The 17,964-nt window shown below is 43.2% G+C and overlaps 2 protein-coding genes and 1 long non-coding RNA gene across 3 annotated transcripts in view; 2 read left to right on the top strand and 1 right to left on the bottom strand.

Annotated features, from left to right (window-relative positions):
* Nucleotides 1–17,964, top strand: part of LOC140362679 (uncharacterized) — a 414,634-nt gene that overhangs the window by 301,528 nt on the left and 95,142 nt on the right. The window lies entirely within an intron of this gene.
* sdf4 (stromal cell derived factor 4) lies at nt 1,082–6,988 on the top strand. The gene is made up of 7 exons (XM_072448825.1): nt 1,082–1,124; nt 2,325–2,641; nt 3,553–3,689; nt 4,603–4,716; nt 5,695–5,853; nt 6,463–6,638; nt 6,771–6,988. The coding sequence occupies exons 2-7, from the start codon at nt 2,331–2,333 to the stop codon at nt 6,945–6,947; spliced, it is 1,074 nt and encodes a 357-aa protein (XP_072304926.1). The 5' UTR covers nt 1,082–1,124; nt 2,325–2,330; the 3' UTR covers nt 6,948–6,988.
* Nucleotides 11,828–16,138, bottom strand: LOC140362672 (tubulin alpha chain-like). Its single transcript, XM_072448824.1, has 4 exons — nt 16,117–16,138; nt 13,640–13,862; nt 12,870–13,018; nt 11,828–12,805 (listed from the first exon to the last, which is right to left on the bottom strand). Exons 1-4 carry the CDS (start codon nt 16,117–16,119, stop codon nt 11,828–11,830), a joined length of 1,353 nt encoding a protein of 450 aa, XP_072304925.1. The 5' UTR covers nt 16,120–16,138.

Here is a 17,964-nt window from a genome sequence, read left to right as displayed (position 1 = left end):
TCACATTCTCTCTCTCTTCACTTTCTCTCTCTCTTCACTTCCTCTCTTCTCTTCACATTCTCTCTCTCTTCACTTTCTCTCTCTCTTCACTTTCTCTCTTCTCTTCACTTCCTCTCTTCTCTTCACATTCTCTCTCTCTTCACTTTCTCTCTCTCTTCACATTCTCTCTCTCTTCACTTTCTCTCTTCTCTTCACTTTCACCGTCAGTTCTGTTCCGTCTCATTCGTTGTCACATATGATATTTGTAAGAATGATAGTTTGGGCGTAACTCAGCGCAGCAAATGCAAGAAATATCATTCAATAAAAGTGATACAATGACCGAGGCCTACACATAATTATTATTTTTTTGTTTTTTTAGCCAACTAATGTCACAAAGGGAAGTCGGCGAAGATTCGGAGCAGTCGCCGTCATACTGGTAGGGAAGAAGAAGAAGAAGAAGAAGAAGAAGAAGAAGAAGAAGAAGAAGAAGAAGAAGAAGAAGAAGAAGAAGAAGAAGAAGAAGAAGAAGAAGAAGAAGAAGAAGAAGAAGAAGAAGAAGAAGGAGGAGGAGGAGGAGGAGGAGGAGGAGGAGGAGGAGGAGGAGGAGGAGGAGAAGAAGAAGAAGAAGAAGAAGAAGAAGAAGAAGAAGAAGAAGAAGAAGAAGAAGAAGAAGAAGAAGAAGAAGAAGGAGGAGGAGGAGGAGGAGGAGGAGGAGGAGGAGGAGGAGGAGGAGGAGGAGGAGGAGGAGGTAGTCTCACTTTCTCCCATGGATCTAATATTATCACTTTCTCCTGCTCGGGCACTAACCATATATAACCTGTGAAACAGCGCCACTTAGAGGCAGTAAAGAATTGTACAACTTGACGCCTGTAGGTGGGTTTTCGTGCTACCGGCTACAATTTCAAAATAAAAGCTAGTATGTCATCCAAAGGAACGTTCTACACTCCAGCTTGAACAAAACAAACATAAATTTTCATGCGATTTATTTTTGTGAGAACTCACGCGTCATCACAACATCGAACAATATAAAATAATCAACAACACTTTGTCCCTGAATTTCCCCGTGGGACGTTTTTGTTGAAAGTGCGTACCGGAAATCCAACGCCGACGTGTCACAGCTTTCCCCGAGTCACTGGAAGGAACAGGTAAGCTAGCTGCGAATCACCCGATTAACTCTGGAAATGAATTAAACCTGGCACCGAGCCGCAGTTTGAGAGCCCGCGGCATTTATCCACGTCCGCGTGTTCGATAATTGTCACGATTTATTCCGTGATTTCGGCGGAACGGCCACGTAGACAGGAACTGACAGCTGCATGGAGGAAGTGGAGCTAACGTCAGGATAGCAACGTCAATGCTCGTGTTTATCGGACAAATCCAGTGTTTTAACAACTAAATAATGGTGTATACATCATTTTAAGACTCGTATTTGTGGTGGATTTACCAGGAATTGTGTTATTATTTCGTAATGCTTTGATGCCTGCGTCATTTCTTGGCATTTTGGAGCTCTGGATTAGTTTAAATGCGAAAGTAAAAGCTGTATTGGTGGTGATTTTGTGGGTAACTTTGTGTCGTAGACTTCTGTGTCTTGTCTGCAGTTATTATTTTAATTAAATGCGTTCGGTTTATCCATGGATGTATTATTATCGGGTTTATCGTTTTACTTCCTGGTTGTAATTGATGACGTCACACTGGCGACTCCTTTACAAAACTTAATGTATAAAGGCGCCTTTTATTATGTAGAATTAACGTTTAGAGGGTCAAAACACAGACAATTAGACATTTTTATGACAAAAACGGTGGCATTATGACATCAAATTGTCACAGGAAAATCAAGCAATTTCTGATTTCATTTTAATTATACACTTTATTTGTAAAATGTCTCCATCTGGAAGCCTTCAGTCGCCACATTTAAACGTGTATTTGGTTGGAAATGTGTTTTTAAAAAAAAGTCTATATAAACGCATTCGTTTGACTAATTCTTAAACTGTGAACAAAGGAAAAAGCGAGTTTGTGAGCTCGTTTAACTCGATCTGTAGCCCTGTGTTTTCTTTATCTGTTTGTTTGAAAAATGTCCTCTTACTGGAAATGAGCGCAGCTATAAACTGGATCTGACGTTATCTACACTATCTTTGTTATTCAAATAACCAGAGCGTAACCAGGATGGAACGTTTCCTTTTCCAAACATAAAGTTCATTTCAGATAATTTTTTACGACGCACACATTTAGTCGCTTGTTTTACGGTGTTTGTAAAGCAAACTCGACGGCAGAGTTTACGGAATTTTGACCCCCTTTCGTCGATATTCGTCCTTGGACCCTGTATCAACGTCATTTCGCTCGTGTTTCAGGTCGCCATGGCTGCGCTGAGATCGACGTGGCGCCGGAACCTGCTCTCCGTCTCCCTGCTCCTGCTCGCCGCCCTCCACTCGATGGACGTGGGCGCGCGGCCCGCCAACATGTCGGCGGCAAAGGAGAAGGCGCCGGAGGGCAAGGACGAGAACGAGATCCTGCCCCCGGACCACCTGAACGGGGTCAAGATGGAGATGGACGGGCACCTGAACAAGGACTTCCATCAGGAGGTGTTTCTGGGCAAGGAGATGGAGGAGTTCGAAGAGGACTCGGAGCCGAGGAGGAACAGGAAGAAGCTGATCGAAATCTTCACAAAGTAAGAGTTTTGTGCACAAACGGGATACTTTAATGCATTAACGAGTTGTAATACTTTTTATAACGCCGCTGTCAGTGCTTGTCTTGAAGATTAAGATGAGGATTTGGTGTAAAGATCACTATTTGTTCAAAGAAGTGCTATAAAACTGCACAATTGTTTGTTAAAATGGAAGTTGAAACTAAAAAGTCATGCCCTAAACTCCAAACGAACTGCTGCTGTGCATAGAAATTCTTATTCTCCCGATAAAATGATTAATAAATATGATTGTGGACCCAAGACAACATGAACGGATGAATTGACTAAACGGCTAAAGTCTTACAGCTCTGCTACGAAGAGCTGTGACATTATCCAGATGTCGTAATAATGTGGTTTAAATGACTAAATAATGTTGTTGTTTTTTCCTCAAAACATTTCTTGACAAGCTTTTAGTTCAAGCAGAATTTGAATTAAGTAAGACTGTATTCAAGTATTTGGGTTAATGTAGTTTCTTTTGCTGCTGCTTTTGTTTTTAAGTGCAATATCTGATGCTAGTACAGATCCTAAATGTATAAAATAAAATATTTTCTTACATAGTCTTCTCTTTTGATATGACATTGTATACATTTTATATTTATTCCTGTGTGAGATGCATTCATTTTATTCTTTTTTTGTATTCATTTTTTTATTTTTATTTTATTTTTTTTATTTTAGGGAGACTTGGCCTGTTAGTATGAAATATAAAAAGTATTCTACATGACTGAGTTTTATTAGGCATCTTTCTGGACGCCCAATAACTGTTAATGAAATGCTTTGAAATTGAAATATAGTTCTTTTATTATTTTTTTCTTAGTTCTTTTCTTATATTTTTTTTTATTATAGTTCTTTTAATATAGTTCTATTATGATCGTTCTTTCCTGTTTCTTCCTGCTCAGAGTGGATTTCAACAAAGACCGGAGCATCAGCGCTAAAGAAATGCAGCGCTGGATCATGGAGAAGACGGAGGAGCACTTCCAGGAGGCCACGATGGAGAACAAGAACAGCTTCAGAGCGGTCGACCCGGACGGAGACGGTGAGACGCCTGCAACACCACAGACTTAAGACCAGCCTCCTGGACCGTTGGCAAACAGGATGGAGAATATGCATTATGTTTGAGTCTAAAACGTGAGGGTCGGAGCCGGTTTAAAGGCCGTCAACAACACAAAGAATGCATAACATGTGAGAGATTTAGAAGGAGCGCTCGCCAGATCGTTTGGTATCAGGCGCTCGTCGTAGGATCCAGACTCGGACATTTTAATTAAATAAACATTGAATATACTGTATTTTTGCTGCGGTTGAACATTAGTTTTTGTCCTTAATGTTGCACCGAGTCAGAGAAAACTTTCCCTTAGAAGGCAAGTGTGAGTGCCTTTTATCTGTTTTTCTGATCTTTAAATGTGGAATATATGTCCTTTTAATTCACCTTTATTGTCACTGTTCAGCACCGTGAAGCCTTTACCGTACTTTCTGGACTATAAGTTGAACAGACATTTCATCTATAAATGCAGTTTAAAATAATAACAGATGAGAGAACATGGTGAATAGCTGTACGTATGCTAACGCTAACACCTTCAGCTACATGAGGCACAGACAGAACTGTGGTAAGTGTCTGGTATGTTAACGTAACATATGAACAGTTATTCAGATAACTATAGCATAAAGAACATGCTAACAAGTTTACCAAAGCATCAGTTTTACCCCAAATCACTAAATCCATTGAATTCTTCTTCCTCTGTGTCACTTCTAAACAACTCCAGAGGTAGAGGAAGTGCAGATTCTTCTTCTGCGTCGCTTAGAGCCTAGAACGCCCTCTTGTGGCTGTCAGTGTGAAAATAACGAATAATATCAGATATAAGTTGCTCTGGAGTATTAAGTTGCACACCGGCCAAAACTATGAAAAAACTGTAATTTATGTTCTTACTAATGGTTCTCCTCTGAACCTCCAGGTCACGTGACGTGGGACGAATACAGAGTCAAGTTTCTGGCGAGCAAAGGCTTCAACGAGAAAGAGGTCGCCGAGAAAATCAAGAATGGACAAGACCTCAAACTGGACGAAGACAGTGAGAATTTAAAGCTGAATTTCGAACTGAATTTTGAACGTCATTTACAATACATTTTTTGGGAGTAAAAACATGATTTTTTTTTTGTAGATTATGAAACCAAAGTCTGCTTTTAAACGACATAAAATGAAACCTGAAACTGACATCACGGTCACAGTGAAACCTGTTTGTGGCAATCCAGTCTTAAATTAATTAGAAAATGACAGGAAGTGACATCACACCAGGGACAAAGTTTATGCAGAATTTACACAAAGAAACAACATTTTTGACTCTAAACATTACTACAACAACTGGCCCAGTGTTTGCTGGGTAATTTCTTAGTGTGATGTCATCCGATACAAACAGGAAGTTAAATTGTAAACCTAAAAATGAGCTATTCTGTGATGAATCATTTTACATCTATATAAAACTGCGTTTTAGTCCAGTGAGTCTGCTGACCTGTAGGGGGCGCTTTAATCACATTGAGAGGTTAAAATACAAGAAAAAAGCATAAATCTATAAATAAATTACTCGTTTCTTCATGTTCTTTTCGTCTAAACCGCATTTCAGAATGTTATAAAGCCACACTCGCGCGCTGATCCGGTTCTTCCTCATGTCTGTCCCTTGGCTCATTTCCTCATGTCTGTCCCTTGGCTCATTTCCTCATGTCTGTCCCTTGACTCACGTCCTCATGTCTCTCCCTTGGCTCACGTCCTCATGTCTCTCCCTTGACTCACGTCCTCATGTCTCTCCCTTGGCTCACGTCCTCATGTCTCTCCCTTGACTCACTTCCTCATGTCTGTCCCTTGACTCACGTCCTCATGTCTCTCCCTCGACTCACGTCCTCATGTCTCTCCCTCGACTCACGTCCTCATGTCTCTCCCTCGACTCACGTCCTCATGTCTCTCCCTTGGCTCGCGTCCTCATGTCTTTCCCTTGGCTCGCGTCCTCATGTCTTTCCCTTGGCTCACGTCCTCATGTCTGTCCCTTGGCTCACAGCGCAGGAGGTCCTGGAGAGTCTGAAGGATCGCTGGTTCCAGGCCGACAACCCTCCGCCCGACCAGCTCCTGAACGAGGACGAGTTCCTGTCCTTCCTGCACCCGGAGCACAGCCGCGGCATGCTCAAGTACATGGTCAAGGAGATCGTCCGGGACCTGGGTACGAACAATCGCCTTTGTGCTTGCCGGTTACGCTGCGTGCGAGCTAGGTCACAGTATCGGACTGTGGCGTGCGAGCAATTCCGGGTTAATAAGATGATTGTTTTGTGCGTTCTAATAAGCTGATGTTTGTGCGTTTAATAAGCTGATGTTTGTGCGTTTAATAAGATGATGTTTTGTGCGTTCTAATAAGCTGATGTTTGTGCGTATAATAAGCTGATGTTTGTGCGTTTAATAAGATGATGTTTTGTGCGTTCTAATAAGCTGATGTTTGTGCGTTTAATAAGCTGATGTTTGTGCGTTTAATAAGATGATGTTTGTGCGTTTAATAAGCTTATGTTTGTGCGTTTAATAAGATGATGTTTTGTGCGTTTAATAAGCTGATGTTTGTGCGTTTAATAAGATGATGTTTGTGCGTTTAATAAGCTGATGTTTGTGCGTTTAATAAGATGATGTTTTGTGTGTTTAATAAGCTGATGTTTGTGCGTTTAATAAGCTTATGGTTTGTGCGTTCTAATAAGCTGATGTTTGTGCGTTTAATAAGCTGATGTTTGTGCGTTTAATAAGCTGATGTTTGTGCGTTCTAATAAGCTGATGTTTGTGCGTTCAGACCAGGACGGCGATAAGAAGCTGACGCTCTCAGAGTTCATCTCGTTGCCCATGGGAACCGTGGAGAACCAGCAGGCCCAGGACATCGACGACGACTGGGTCCGAGAGCGCAAGAAGGAGTTTGAGGACGTGATCGACGGTAACCATGACGGCATCGTTACCATGGAGGAGCTGGAGGTGAGAACGCAAACGTTTCAGAGTTTATTTTATATTTACTTCCCGGTGCAGATATGGACAAAGCATAAATACGCGGTCCAATCACACTCCAGTATCCTGCAGTACTTGAACACGCTCTGAATACTTCCGCAGGAGTACATGGACCCGATGAACGAGCACAACGCCCTGAACGAGGCCAAGCAGATGATCGCCGTGGCCGACGAGAACGAGAACCACAGTCTGGAGCTGGACGAGATCCTCAAGTACAGCGAGTACTTCACCGGCAGCAAGCTCATGGACTACGCCCGCAACGTCCACGAGGAGTTCTGAGCCGGCCCCGTGCCCCGCCCCCCGTGCCCCGCCCCCCTCCGGCCGGCATTTCAAAGTAAAGTAACAAACGACGGTACAAAACGTGGCTTTACTTCAAAACGTTACGACCGAATAATCCAAATCCAACGGAGGGAAAATGTCGTCGTTTCCGTGACGATGTGGCTGCTTTTGCCCGGAATGTTCCGCAGTTACACAGTGCATTTTTAGTGGATAAAATAAAATATCCACAATAGATTTATTTATTACTACCAAATTGGGTTAAGAAAATGCATCTGATGTCTTTACCCCTTTTGATATACGAATATATATACAATTTGAAAAGCTCAAATAAAGGATAATATACTGGATTTATTTGATTCAAACTAATTATTAAGACTGTTTCACTGATACTTGTTGATTTCGCTCTGCTGCTGCTGGACTCAATCTTTTTGGCCAATGTAAAAAAGGTTTTAAAATCGTTTAATTGTGCAATGCTGGACTGTGCTAAAAACATGGCGAAAGTTCTACATATCTATCATAGTATGTTATATTATATTATATTTACACAAGATGAAGTGACTTGAATTCTCAATCTTGAGTCGAAGGACACAACCGTCGTTTTCTGCTTCGTTCGCGCACGTTTCGGCCATCTTGTCTGCGAGGTCATCTTCATCTGCGCCTCACAAAAACGCCCAGTTTCAAGTTTCCCAGATTTCTGACATTAGCGGAGCCCCGGGGTTTGTTTATTTTATTGTATTTCCTGTGCTATTTCTACGTCCGTAAATTGTCCCAGTCTTGTTCTGAGCGTTTCCGGCGTCTCAGTACGTCCAAGGCAAGCTAGCTTTTTATTAATTCCCTCCGCTTCCAGTAAAGGGACTTCAACACAGGCGATATTTTAAGTTCTAAAACAGCAGATGGCAAAACGGAGGCACTCTAGAGCTTGTTTAAAGGCCCGTAACGATATAATGATACATGATGTGTCCTGAACCTGTCCAAACGACTTATTCTGCGATTAATATTCTGAATTCAAGTCATTTTAACTCGTCTAGTTTGACATGAAAAAACGGCTCGGCGGAAGATGGTAGAACATAAAGTCGTTTGTATATGAAGAGTTTAAACCTTGTTCTGTTCTACGAATGTTTTGTTTTTTTAAACTCTTTCTTTGTGTAAATCTGTAAATATTCGCCGGGAGGAAAAGATGGCCGAAATCTTCACTTTCAGCGACTTTATTCGGCCGCATGTTACTAAAAGTCCTCACTGATCGAATGTGTCGCCGTCCAGACAGTAAAATACTACAACGTTTGTACTATGGTGTTAAGAGGCGCCATTTTGAGTACTTTTCGCAAACCCCGGAATGAGATTTACCGTATTTTCCGGACTATAATAGAGATGAAAAAACATAAGTTGCACTGGAGTATGAAATGCGGTTGCAAGTGTGAAAATAACAAATAATATCACTTATAAGTCGTTTAAATAAAAGTATAAGTCGCACCCCGGCCAATACTATGATAAAAGGGGACACTTATAGTCCGGAAAATACGGTATAACTCGTACGACTCGATGTGAAGCTCATTTTTGAGAATTTTCTGACAAAATAATAATTGTAGTCTTATTTTGATAGTTGTCTGGACTTAAGAAAACTCTAAAACGCATAAGTTTTTTAAAACAATGTAACATTATTAAACCCAAATGTCAAAAAAGAATAAACAGGTTTTTATCAATAATAGACTCACATTCATAAATATTCTCTTTTTTGAAGCCGTCCGTCAGAATATTTTGACCTTTTTTTTAGTAGATAATGTATTTTAGCCGTCTAAATAATGGTTTGTCGCCGGCCATTTTTGATTTTGGCAGTTTTTCCTTAATTGATGCACATTGAGTCATAAAATATTTCAGTAAAGTGTAAACAAACTTCCAAATGAATGAAAAAAATCCACTAAATTTGGATCTCGGACTCTTTGGTTTGGATTTAAGTCTGCCTATTATAAACTGCCTTTTTTTACTTGTTATTTGACCTTTATTTTGTACATTTTTTGCCTTCAATCACCTCTTCACATTTTCAGACACTTAGGCTTCCGTTTTACTCGTTTTTCTTTGTACTATTTACTTGAGTAATATATTTTGAAGTGACAATACTACTACTACTTTTAAGTGCAGTTTTTCTACACTTCTGTTTCTGTCGTTACATTTGTGCGCAACCGTTTCCTGTGTTTATAATGTAAAATACAAATATCTACAGAATGTCATGAAGCTTTACGAGTGTGTCGTGAGTTTGCTGTTGAAATAATAAAAACTGATTCATAACTATGGGTTTTGTCTTTTTGTGGACTGTAGGGGGCAGCACATAGGCAGTTATATTACGACTATAGGGGGCAGCACAGAGGCGGTTATACTACGACTGTAGGGGGCAGCACAGAGGCGGTTATACTACGACTGTAGGGGGCAGCACAGAGGCGGTTATACTACGACTGTAGGGGGCAGCACAGAGGCGGTTATACTACGACTGTAGGGGGCAGCACAGAGGCGGTTATACTACGACTGTAGGGGGCAGCACAGAGGCGGTTATACTACGACTGTAGGGGGCAGCACAGAGGCGGTTATACTACGACTGTAGGGGGCAGCACAGAGGCGGTTATACTACGACTGTAGGGGGCAGCACAGAGGCGGTTATACTACGACTGTAGGGGGCAGCACAGAGGCTGTTATACTACGACTGTAGGGGGCAGCACAGAGGCGGTTATAAGATAAGATATTCCTTTATTGTCCCACATTGGGAAATTTCATTGATGCAACGCCGGTAGATACAGAGGTTTAAAAAACACTCAGTAGAAGATTTCCTATAAATAAAACCTCCCATTTCCCAACAAGGGATTGAGGGGGAAAATAATAAAGATAAAAATAAATAAATACCATTGCATGTGATCACGACAGTAATTGCACAGTAGGACTAACAGTGTTTGTTATAAAGTCTGACAGCAGCAGGAAGGAAAGACCTGTGAAACGTCTCCTTCACACAGCGAGGGTGGATCAGTCTCACTGAAGCTGCTCTCAAGAGCGGACAGAGTGTCCTGCAGGGGGTGACACTCATGGTCCAGCATAGATGTGAGTTTAGCCAGGACCCTTCTGTCCCCCACCTCCTGCACCGAGTCCAGAGCACAGCCCAGGACGGAGCTGGACTTCTTGATGACTCTGCCCAGCCTCTTCCTCTCCCTCTCTGTGATGCTGCTGCTCCAGCAGGCCACACCATACAGGAGCTGATGCCACCACAGAGTCGTAGAAGGTCTTCAGGAGTGGCCCTGTCACTCCAAAATACCTGAGTCTCCTCAGGAGGTAGAGCCGACTCTGGCTCTTCCTGTACAGTGCATCTGTGTTATGAGTCCAGTCCAGTTTGTGGTTCAGATGAACACCCAGGTACTTTTATGAGTCCACTCTCTCAATGTCCCTTCCCTGGATGTTCACTGGTGAGGGGGCAGTGGGGTGGCGTCTGCGGAAGTCCACCACCATCTCCTTGGTCTTCCCCGCGTTGATGAGGAGGTGGTTCCGTTGACACCAGTCCACAAAGTCCTGCTCCAGTCCTCTGTACTCCGCATCATCATCGTCCGTGATGAGTCCGATGATGGCAGAGTCGTCAGAGAACTTCTGCAGGACACAGCTGTCCGTGTCATGTCTGAAGTCTGCAGTGTAAAGGGTGAAGAGAAAGGGCGCGAGGACAGTGCCCTGGGGCGCCCCCACACTGCAGGTCCGAGTGTCAGACACACAGTCCCGGGCTCTCACAATCCGGGGTCGGCCCGTGAGGTAGTCCAGGATCCACTCTGCCAGGTCATACTCCACACCAGCCGTCTCCAGCTTGTCCCTCAGGAGCAGCGGCTGATGGTGTTGAAGGCGCTGGAGAGATCGAAGAACAGAATCCTCACAGAGCTGCCAGGCTTTTCCAGGTGAGAGAGAGAGCGGTGCAGCAGGGAGATGACGGCGTCCTCCACTCCGATGCCAGGCCGATATGCAAACTGCAGCGGGTCCATGGCTGAGCTCACGGTGGAGCGGAGGTGGTCCAGGACCAGCCGCTCCAGTGTCTTCATCAGGTGGGACGTGAGAGCCACTGGCCTGAAGCTGTTGAGGTCTTTGGGGCGCGGTGTCTTAGGCACAGGTACCAGACAGGAGGTCTTCCAGACCTGTGGTACCACCCTCAGCTTCAGGCTCATGTTGAAGACATGCTCCATGACACTAAAATATATATACATCTGATACATTTTCCTCGTAAAAATCCTAATTTATATACGTAATAAATACATAATTTTTTATGTATTTGTATTCATTTTATACCAGTATTTATTAGTTAAAGTGCTCTACGTTTCCAGGTATTGCATAAAGTATAATTCAAGGTCTTTCTGGTACCGGTACTTCTTTAAATTTTATTTTTGTTTGTGATGTTTATATGTTTAAGTCGACATCCACGGAAAATAAGATAACGTAATTTCCGGAGTATAAGTCGCACCAGCCAAAAAATGCATAATAGAGAAGAAAAAAAACATATGTAAGTTGCACTGGAGTATGAAATGCGGTTGCAAGTCTGGAGTATAAGTATAGAAGTATAAGTCGCACCCAGGCCAAAACTATGAAAAAAGGTGCCGTAGTAGTCTGGAAAATACGGTAATAATGGACATTTGAACCTTTTTAATCAAAGTACTAGAAATGTGTACTAGAACGAAAACCGCTTAACTCCACATTTACTACAGAATAAAGCACATTTCAGACTTTGGATAAATTATTCTTCAACATCGTTAAAAATCGCTCATTAAATCTGTCCAAAAAGGATCAATCGACACGTTAAAGACTCTGTAATGAAGCGAGCGAAAAGAACAGAAGGGAAAAGAGTTTGTCAAAAGAGCTTTTATTTGACACGTCTAGTACTCTTCGCCCTCGTCGTCCTCGTCCCCGCCGCTGTCCGCTCCCACCTCCTCGTAATCCTTCTCCAGCGCCGCCACGTCCTCGCGGGCCTCGGAGAACTCGCCCTCCTCCATGCCCTCGCCCACGTACCAGTGCACGAAGGCCCTCTTGGCGTACATCAGGTCGAACTTGTGGTTGAGGCGGGACCAGGCCTCCGCGATAGCCGTGGTGTTGCTCAGCATGCACACGGCCCGCTGCACCTTGGCCAGGTCCCCGCCGGGCACCACCATGGGCGGCTGGTAGTTGATGCCCACCTTAAACCCCGTGGGGCACCAGTCCACAAACTGGATGGAGCGCTTGGTCTTGACGGCGGCGATGGCGGCGTTCACGTCCTTGGGCACGACGTCGCCGCGGTACAGGAGGCAGCAGGCCATGTACTTGCCGTGGCGAGGGTCGCACTTGACCATCTGGTTGGCCGGCTCGAAGCAGGCGTTGGTGATCTCGGACACGGAGAGCTGCTCGTGGTAGGCCTTCTCGGCGGAAATGACCGGGGCGTAGGTGGCCAGGGGGAAGTGGATGCGAGGGTAGGGCACCAGGTTGGTCTGGAACTCTGTCAGGTCCACGTTGAGCGCGCCGTCGAAGCGCAGCGACGCCGTGATGGACGACACGATCTGACTGATGAGCCGGTTCAGGTTGGTGTATGAGGGACGCTCAATGTCCAGGTTCCGCCGGCAGATGTCGTATATGGCCTCGTTGTCCACCATGAAGGCGCAGTCGGAGTGCTCCAGGGTGGTGTGCGTGGTCAGGATGGAGTTGTAGGGCTCCACCACCGCCGTGGACACCTGAGGGGCGGGGTAGATGGAGAACTCCAGCTTGGACTTCTTGCCGTAGTCGACGGAGAGACGCTCCATCAGCAGAGAGGTGAAGCCGGAGCCGGTGCCTCCTCCGAAGCTGTGAAACACCAGGAAGCCCTGCAGCCCCGTGCACTGGTCGGCCTGCAACGGGACAAAGGTTTGGGTCATGAATTAGAAGAAACTAAACTGACGATTTCAGCCTCACCAGTTTGCGGATCCTGTCCAGCACCAGGTCGATGATCTCCTTGCCGACCGTGTAGTGGCCGCGGGCGTAGTTGTTGGCGGCGTCTTCTTTCCCTGTGATCAGCTGCTCCGGGTGGAACAGCTGCCTGTAAGCGCCCGTACGCACCTGGTCTGTGGAGCGGAGAGTTATAGGCCCGATCAGTTTGGGAAATGTGATGATCGACAGCCACAAGAGGGCGCTCTAGGCTCTAAGCGACGCAGAAGAAGAATCTGCACTTCCTCTTCCTCTGGAGTTTGTGGAGTTGTTTAGAAGTGACACAGAGGAAGAAGAATTCAATGGATTTAGTGATTTGGGGTAAAACTGATGCTTTGGTAAACTTGTTAGCATGTTCTTTATGCTATAGTTATCTGAATAACTGTTCATATGTTACGTTAACATACCAGACACTTACCACAGTTCTGTCTGTGCCTCATGTAGCTGAAGGTGTTAGCGTTAGCATACGTACACCTATTCACCATGTTCTCTCATCTGTTATTATTTTAAACTGCATTTCAAAATGAAATGTCTGTTCTTGGTCTTGGATTTGATCAAATACATTTCCTCCAAAAATGCGACTTATACTCCAGTGCGACTTATACTCGATATAATACGATATGCTTGTTTGAATAAAATCAAAACTCCTACAATGGGGAAGTTTAACTGTTCACAAATGAAACCTGTATGAAGAAAACTGACTTCTTGAACCTTCATGAAGCGTGCGAGACGATAAACGTGTGAAAGGTCGGACGTACCGATGACCGACTGCTCCAGGTCCACGAACACGGCCCTGGGCACGTGTTTCCCGGCCCCCGTCTCGCTGAAGAAGGTGTTGAAGGAGTCGTCCCCTGCCCGCGGGGCCCTGTCGCTGGGCATCTGTCCGTCGGACTGGATGCCATGCTCCAGGCAGTACAACTCCCAGCACGCGTTCCCGATCTGCACGCCGGCCTGGCCCACGTGGACAGAGATGCACTCGCGCTGCGGACAGACAAACAAACAAACAAACAAATGCGCGGTTTAGAAGGACTCGGACGACCACCAGGGGGAGCTCGGTGGCCACGATCGGACGAGGGCCGATCCTGCGCTTGGGAGTAAAAATATCAGTGCGCAAAGGTCAAAATGTACAGTATGCAATCAAAATAATGATGAATAATGCTAAAATCTAACAATGTAGCGCGCCCCCTACAGGTCGGACGACTCACTGAACTCAAATGCAGTTAATTTTATTTAGAATTTTGCTCAAATCACAGAATAGCACATTTTTTAGGTTTATAATGTCACTTCCTGTTTGTAATTGATGACATCACGATCTAATGTCACAGTTTGTTTTATTTTACATATAAAAAAATACGACTTTGTTTCGTTAAATTCATGTTTAAAGAGTCAAAAAAGTTGTTTATTTTGTGTAAATTATGCATAAACTGGAACGAGTGTCCCATCGTTTTGTACAGATTTTTCAACGTTTTCTCCACAAATACCTGCTCGATTGGTGTAAAACTATAACATATGTACAACTGTTATAAGTACACCAAGTAAAGTTGTAAAACCTGAATGTCGGCCTACTTTTTGTACACTATGCAAGTAAAGTCAAACTAATGTCTTATGTACTTAGAACCGGTTTCCTTTACGGTTCAGCATTAGGACATGCCTCATCAGGATCGATTCACATCCAGACTTTGCGTTGAATAAAAACTCTATAAGTGTGTTTGTTATTGATATTCATCCTTTTAAACGGGCCCATTGTCCCCGGGACGTGTGTTTACCTCCTGGATGTCCCTGGGTCTAATAAAAATGTCCACTGGAGTCATGTGAGGAGCCTGTGGCGGCCTCACATGTTCAGAGCTCTTCAATAGCTCGTTGTGTCCTTCAACAGAGGCACCGTCACAAGACATTTACCTTTCAAACGAACGCTGGATGAGCCGCGAGGCGTTCCAGTGCCATCGTGGTGTAAAAGATTGTTCTAAACTGCTTTTATTCTGGCGGGACAAAAAGCTGGACGTTTGAAGTGTGACCACAACAAACGGACGAAGCGTTTGACCTGCACAAAGACGGCTCATTGTGCTCTGTGGGGTGTGTTCAGTATCAAACTAGATCATACAGCCATTATTATACTACATTTTGTTCATTGTAAACCGTAATATTGATCTAAAAACAGGTTAATAATAGAAACTGCTCCATTGACTTCCTTGTTCAAAAGCAGATTTGCAATTTACTCTTTTTATGGCTGGAACTGTGTTTTTACGTGGCATTTTTAACCTCAATTATGTGCGATTTTAGAGTCTGAATTTTGCCAGTAAAGTACGCGACGTGGGCGGAGCTGGGGGGTAGGTGAAAACACACTTTCTGAGCACGATTCCTCAAACATGCACGAATCAAAATGCGACTTGAGTTGAATTCACATAATATGTCCTGCTTTAGTTGCATCAGATTAACCTTTTAAACGTATGATATTGTTTCTAAATAGTTTAAATGCTTTATTTAAACATGTAAACCGCCACATTTTGCCTCCATAAGTCTGTGTTTTCTGCTCTGGACACTTAAACACCGCGGCCCACATGAAAAGTCTGACCACAGGAGACAAACACATGGTCCGTGTGCAGCGCGGCCACGCCCGGCCCCCGCGCCAAAGCCCCGGAATGTGCCGCGCGCCATGTGAGCGCCGCACGCGACAGGTGCACCGGACCCGGACCCGGACCCGCAAACTGGGTCAGGACCCTCTCCAGCTGATGGGGCCGAGCTTCAGGATGCAGAGGTCCGAGGGTCGATTTGTGGTTGGCACGAGTCAAATGTGGAGGAATTATCAATCAAAATGAATAAAGTTTCTCATTAAAAAAGTAAATATAATAATAAATATAATATTGCGTTTGCGCAGTCACAACATCCGAACTGGGACTGAACCTGGAACTAAACCTATAGACAAGACCAGGGCTAAATCAGTACCAGAACCAAACCGAGCCAAACCGAGCCTACACATGGAGCGTGTTCAGACGTAGACTTGATTTAGTCCCGGTTTAGTCCCGGTTTAGTCCCGGTTCCGCCCTGGCCTCGTCCGCGTTTACTTCCAGTTCAGTGTTTAGTGCAAGTGCTGGACTCGAACCGGGTCAGAACCACAGGCCCAAAGTGCGCGCGCGTCCGAACCTGGCGCGTGGGTGAATGACGCGCGGCTCCCACGACATACTCAGATACTCCTATACTCAGATACTCATATACATTCATGTACTCGTATACTCACCATGATGCAGGGGGTTCTGAGGGTTCGGTTCGAGGTTGAAGAACTCTTACGGCAGACCTCAAAGTGTCCCGTGTAAGAAGTGACTGCGGGACGGGGCGAGGTGCGGCGTTTCGTGCCGGAGCTCACGGGAGCAGCGGCCGCGCGCGCTGATTGGCTGCTGCGTCACGTGCTCGTTCTCCTATTGGTCGGAAGTTCACATCGATGACAGCAGCACAGATGATGAAGATGAGGTCACTTTGTAGAGAAGATGTGGATGGAAATGAACTATTATTATTATTATTATTATTATTATTATTATCATCATTATTATTATTATTATTATTTATGTATGTATTGATAATATTATATATATATTATTTAATTTTTTTCCTCTCTTTCTTTGCATAGGTCTGTTTGTTCTATGAATGCTTTTGTTGTTTTATGTTTAAAAAAATAAATAGTACCAAAAATGAATAGGTTTTGGTTTGGGGAATTAAGCGAAAAAAGAAGCAAAAAACTTTAAACAATTTTTTTTTTAAACTTTAAATCAAGTAAAAAATATTCATTAAATATGAAAATTATGTCAAAAAATTCTGTGTTAAAAATGAAATGTTTTAAAAATCTATGGAAAATATTACAATGCTTTAATATTCAGTTTGTGTTTTAAAATTTCAGTGTATAACAATAATGTCCTAATATTTTAAATTTCAGTGAAATTTTTTTACTTCAATTCAATGACATAAATTCAGTGTAACAAAATAAACTTCAGACTGAAACAGATTCACTGTTTTGATTATTATATTATATTAATATCTTCTTCATAATTATGTTTCAATATGTGGCCCTTATTTTAAATGGAATAAAATCAAGATGGCTGTGTTTTTAAAATGATATACATATATATATATTTCTCCCTGTGGCCCTCAGAGGCAACTGTTGTTGTGATTTTGGGCCTTACAAAAATAAATTGATTTGATTTGATTTGATATATATTTTTTTGAATTATTATTATTATCAATGTTCATTTTTTGTGTCTTTTTTGTGTAATTTTTATATTGTTAGTGTCATTGTTGTTGTTTTTTAAAGATGACGTTTATTAACTCCATGTTCAAAATAATGTCACATCCATAAAGCACATAGACACCAGTTCATTTTGACATTTTTATTGTATTTCGGGTTAAGGTCTTTGCGTTCTAAAATGCAGCACTTCACAACATCCACCAAACCAATGACTCGGACTCAAGCGGTTATAATACTACTACACAGTCATGTACATTTTCACTTCCATCGGACTCGGACGTAACCACGGGGACAATTCAAGACAAAAATGAAGTCAAACCAATACAACTCACACGATCCTTTGTTCGCGTCAGTTTAATAAAAGTACAACTTCAACGATTCCACAAACCTTCCCACGAAGTCACAGTGAATATTATAGTACACACGAGGTTAATACGATGAGAATACTGTGCGTCGTGGACATCTTTACATCCCGGAATAATCGATAAAACGTTAAAAAATTCACAAACGACACGAAACAGGAACTCGGATACTTTCGAGTAATACAAATAATAATCGTGACCATTTTAGAAGCAAATTTAAGTCTTTTTTGTTCAATATACAGCCCAAAAACAGATTTAAATGTAAAGAACTTTATTTTATCTGGCTGTTTTTGGCACACTCCAACATTCCAACCAACATTATCGCTTGTAATGCTCCTCATTGTGGCATTCAACTATTCCCACGAAGAGCCACAAGGCAGAGTTACAGGTCACATCTGTGGAGAGTCGAGCCAGAATCACAGACAGAACGCCGTTTTTGAGCGCTAAAAACATCTGCAATTGAATAAATACGAGGCAAATTAGATTA

This window comes from Eucyclogobius newberryi, unplaced genomic scaffold (genome assembly GCF_026437365.1).
Source record: "Eucyclogobius newberryi isolate DKJ021-1_F unplaced genomic scaffold, fEucNew1.0.hap1 SCAF_17, whole genome shotgun sequence".
Taxonomy (NCBI): Eukaryota; Metazoa; Chordata; class Actinopteri; order Gobiiformes; family Gobiidae; genus Eucyclogobius; species Eucyclogobius newberryi.
Note: the sequence above shows the minus strand (reverse complement) of the source record. Positions and strands in the feature narration are given on the sequence as shown.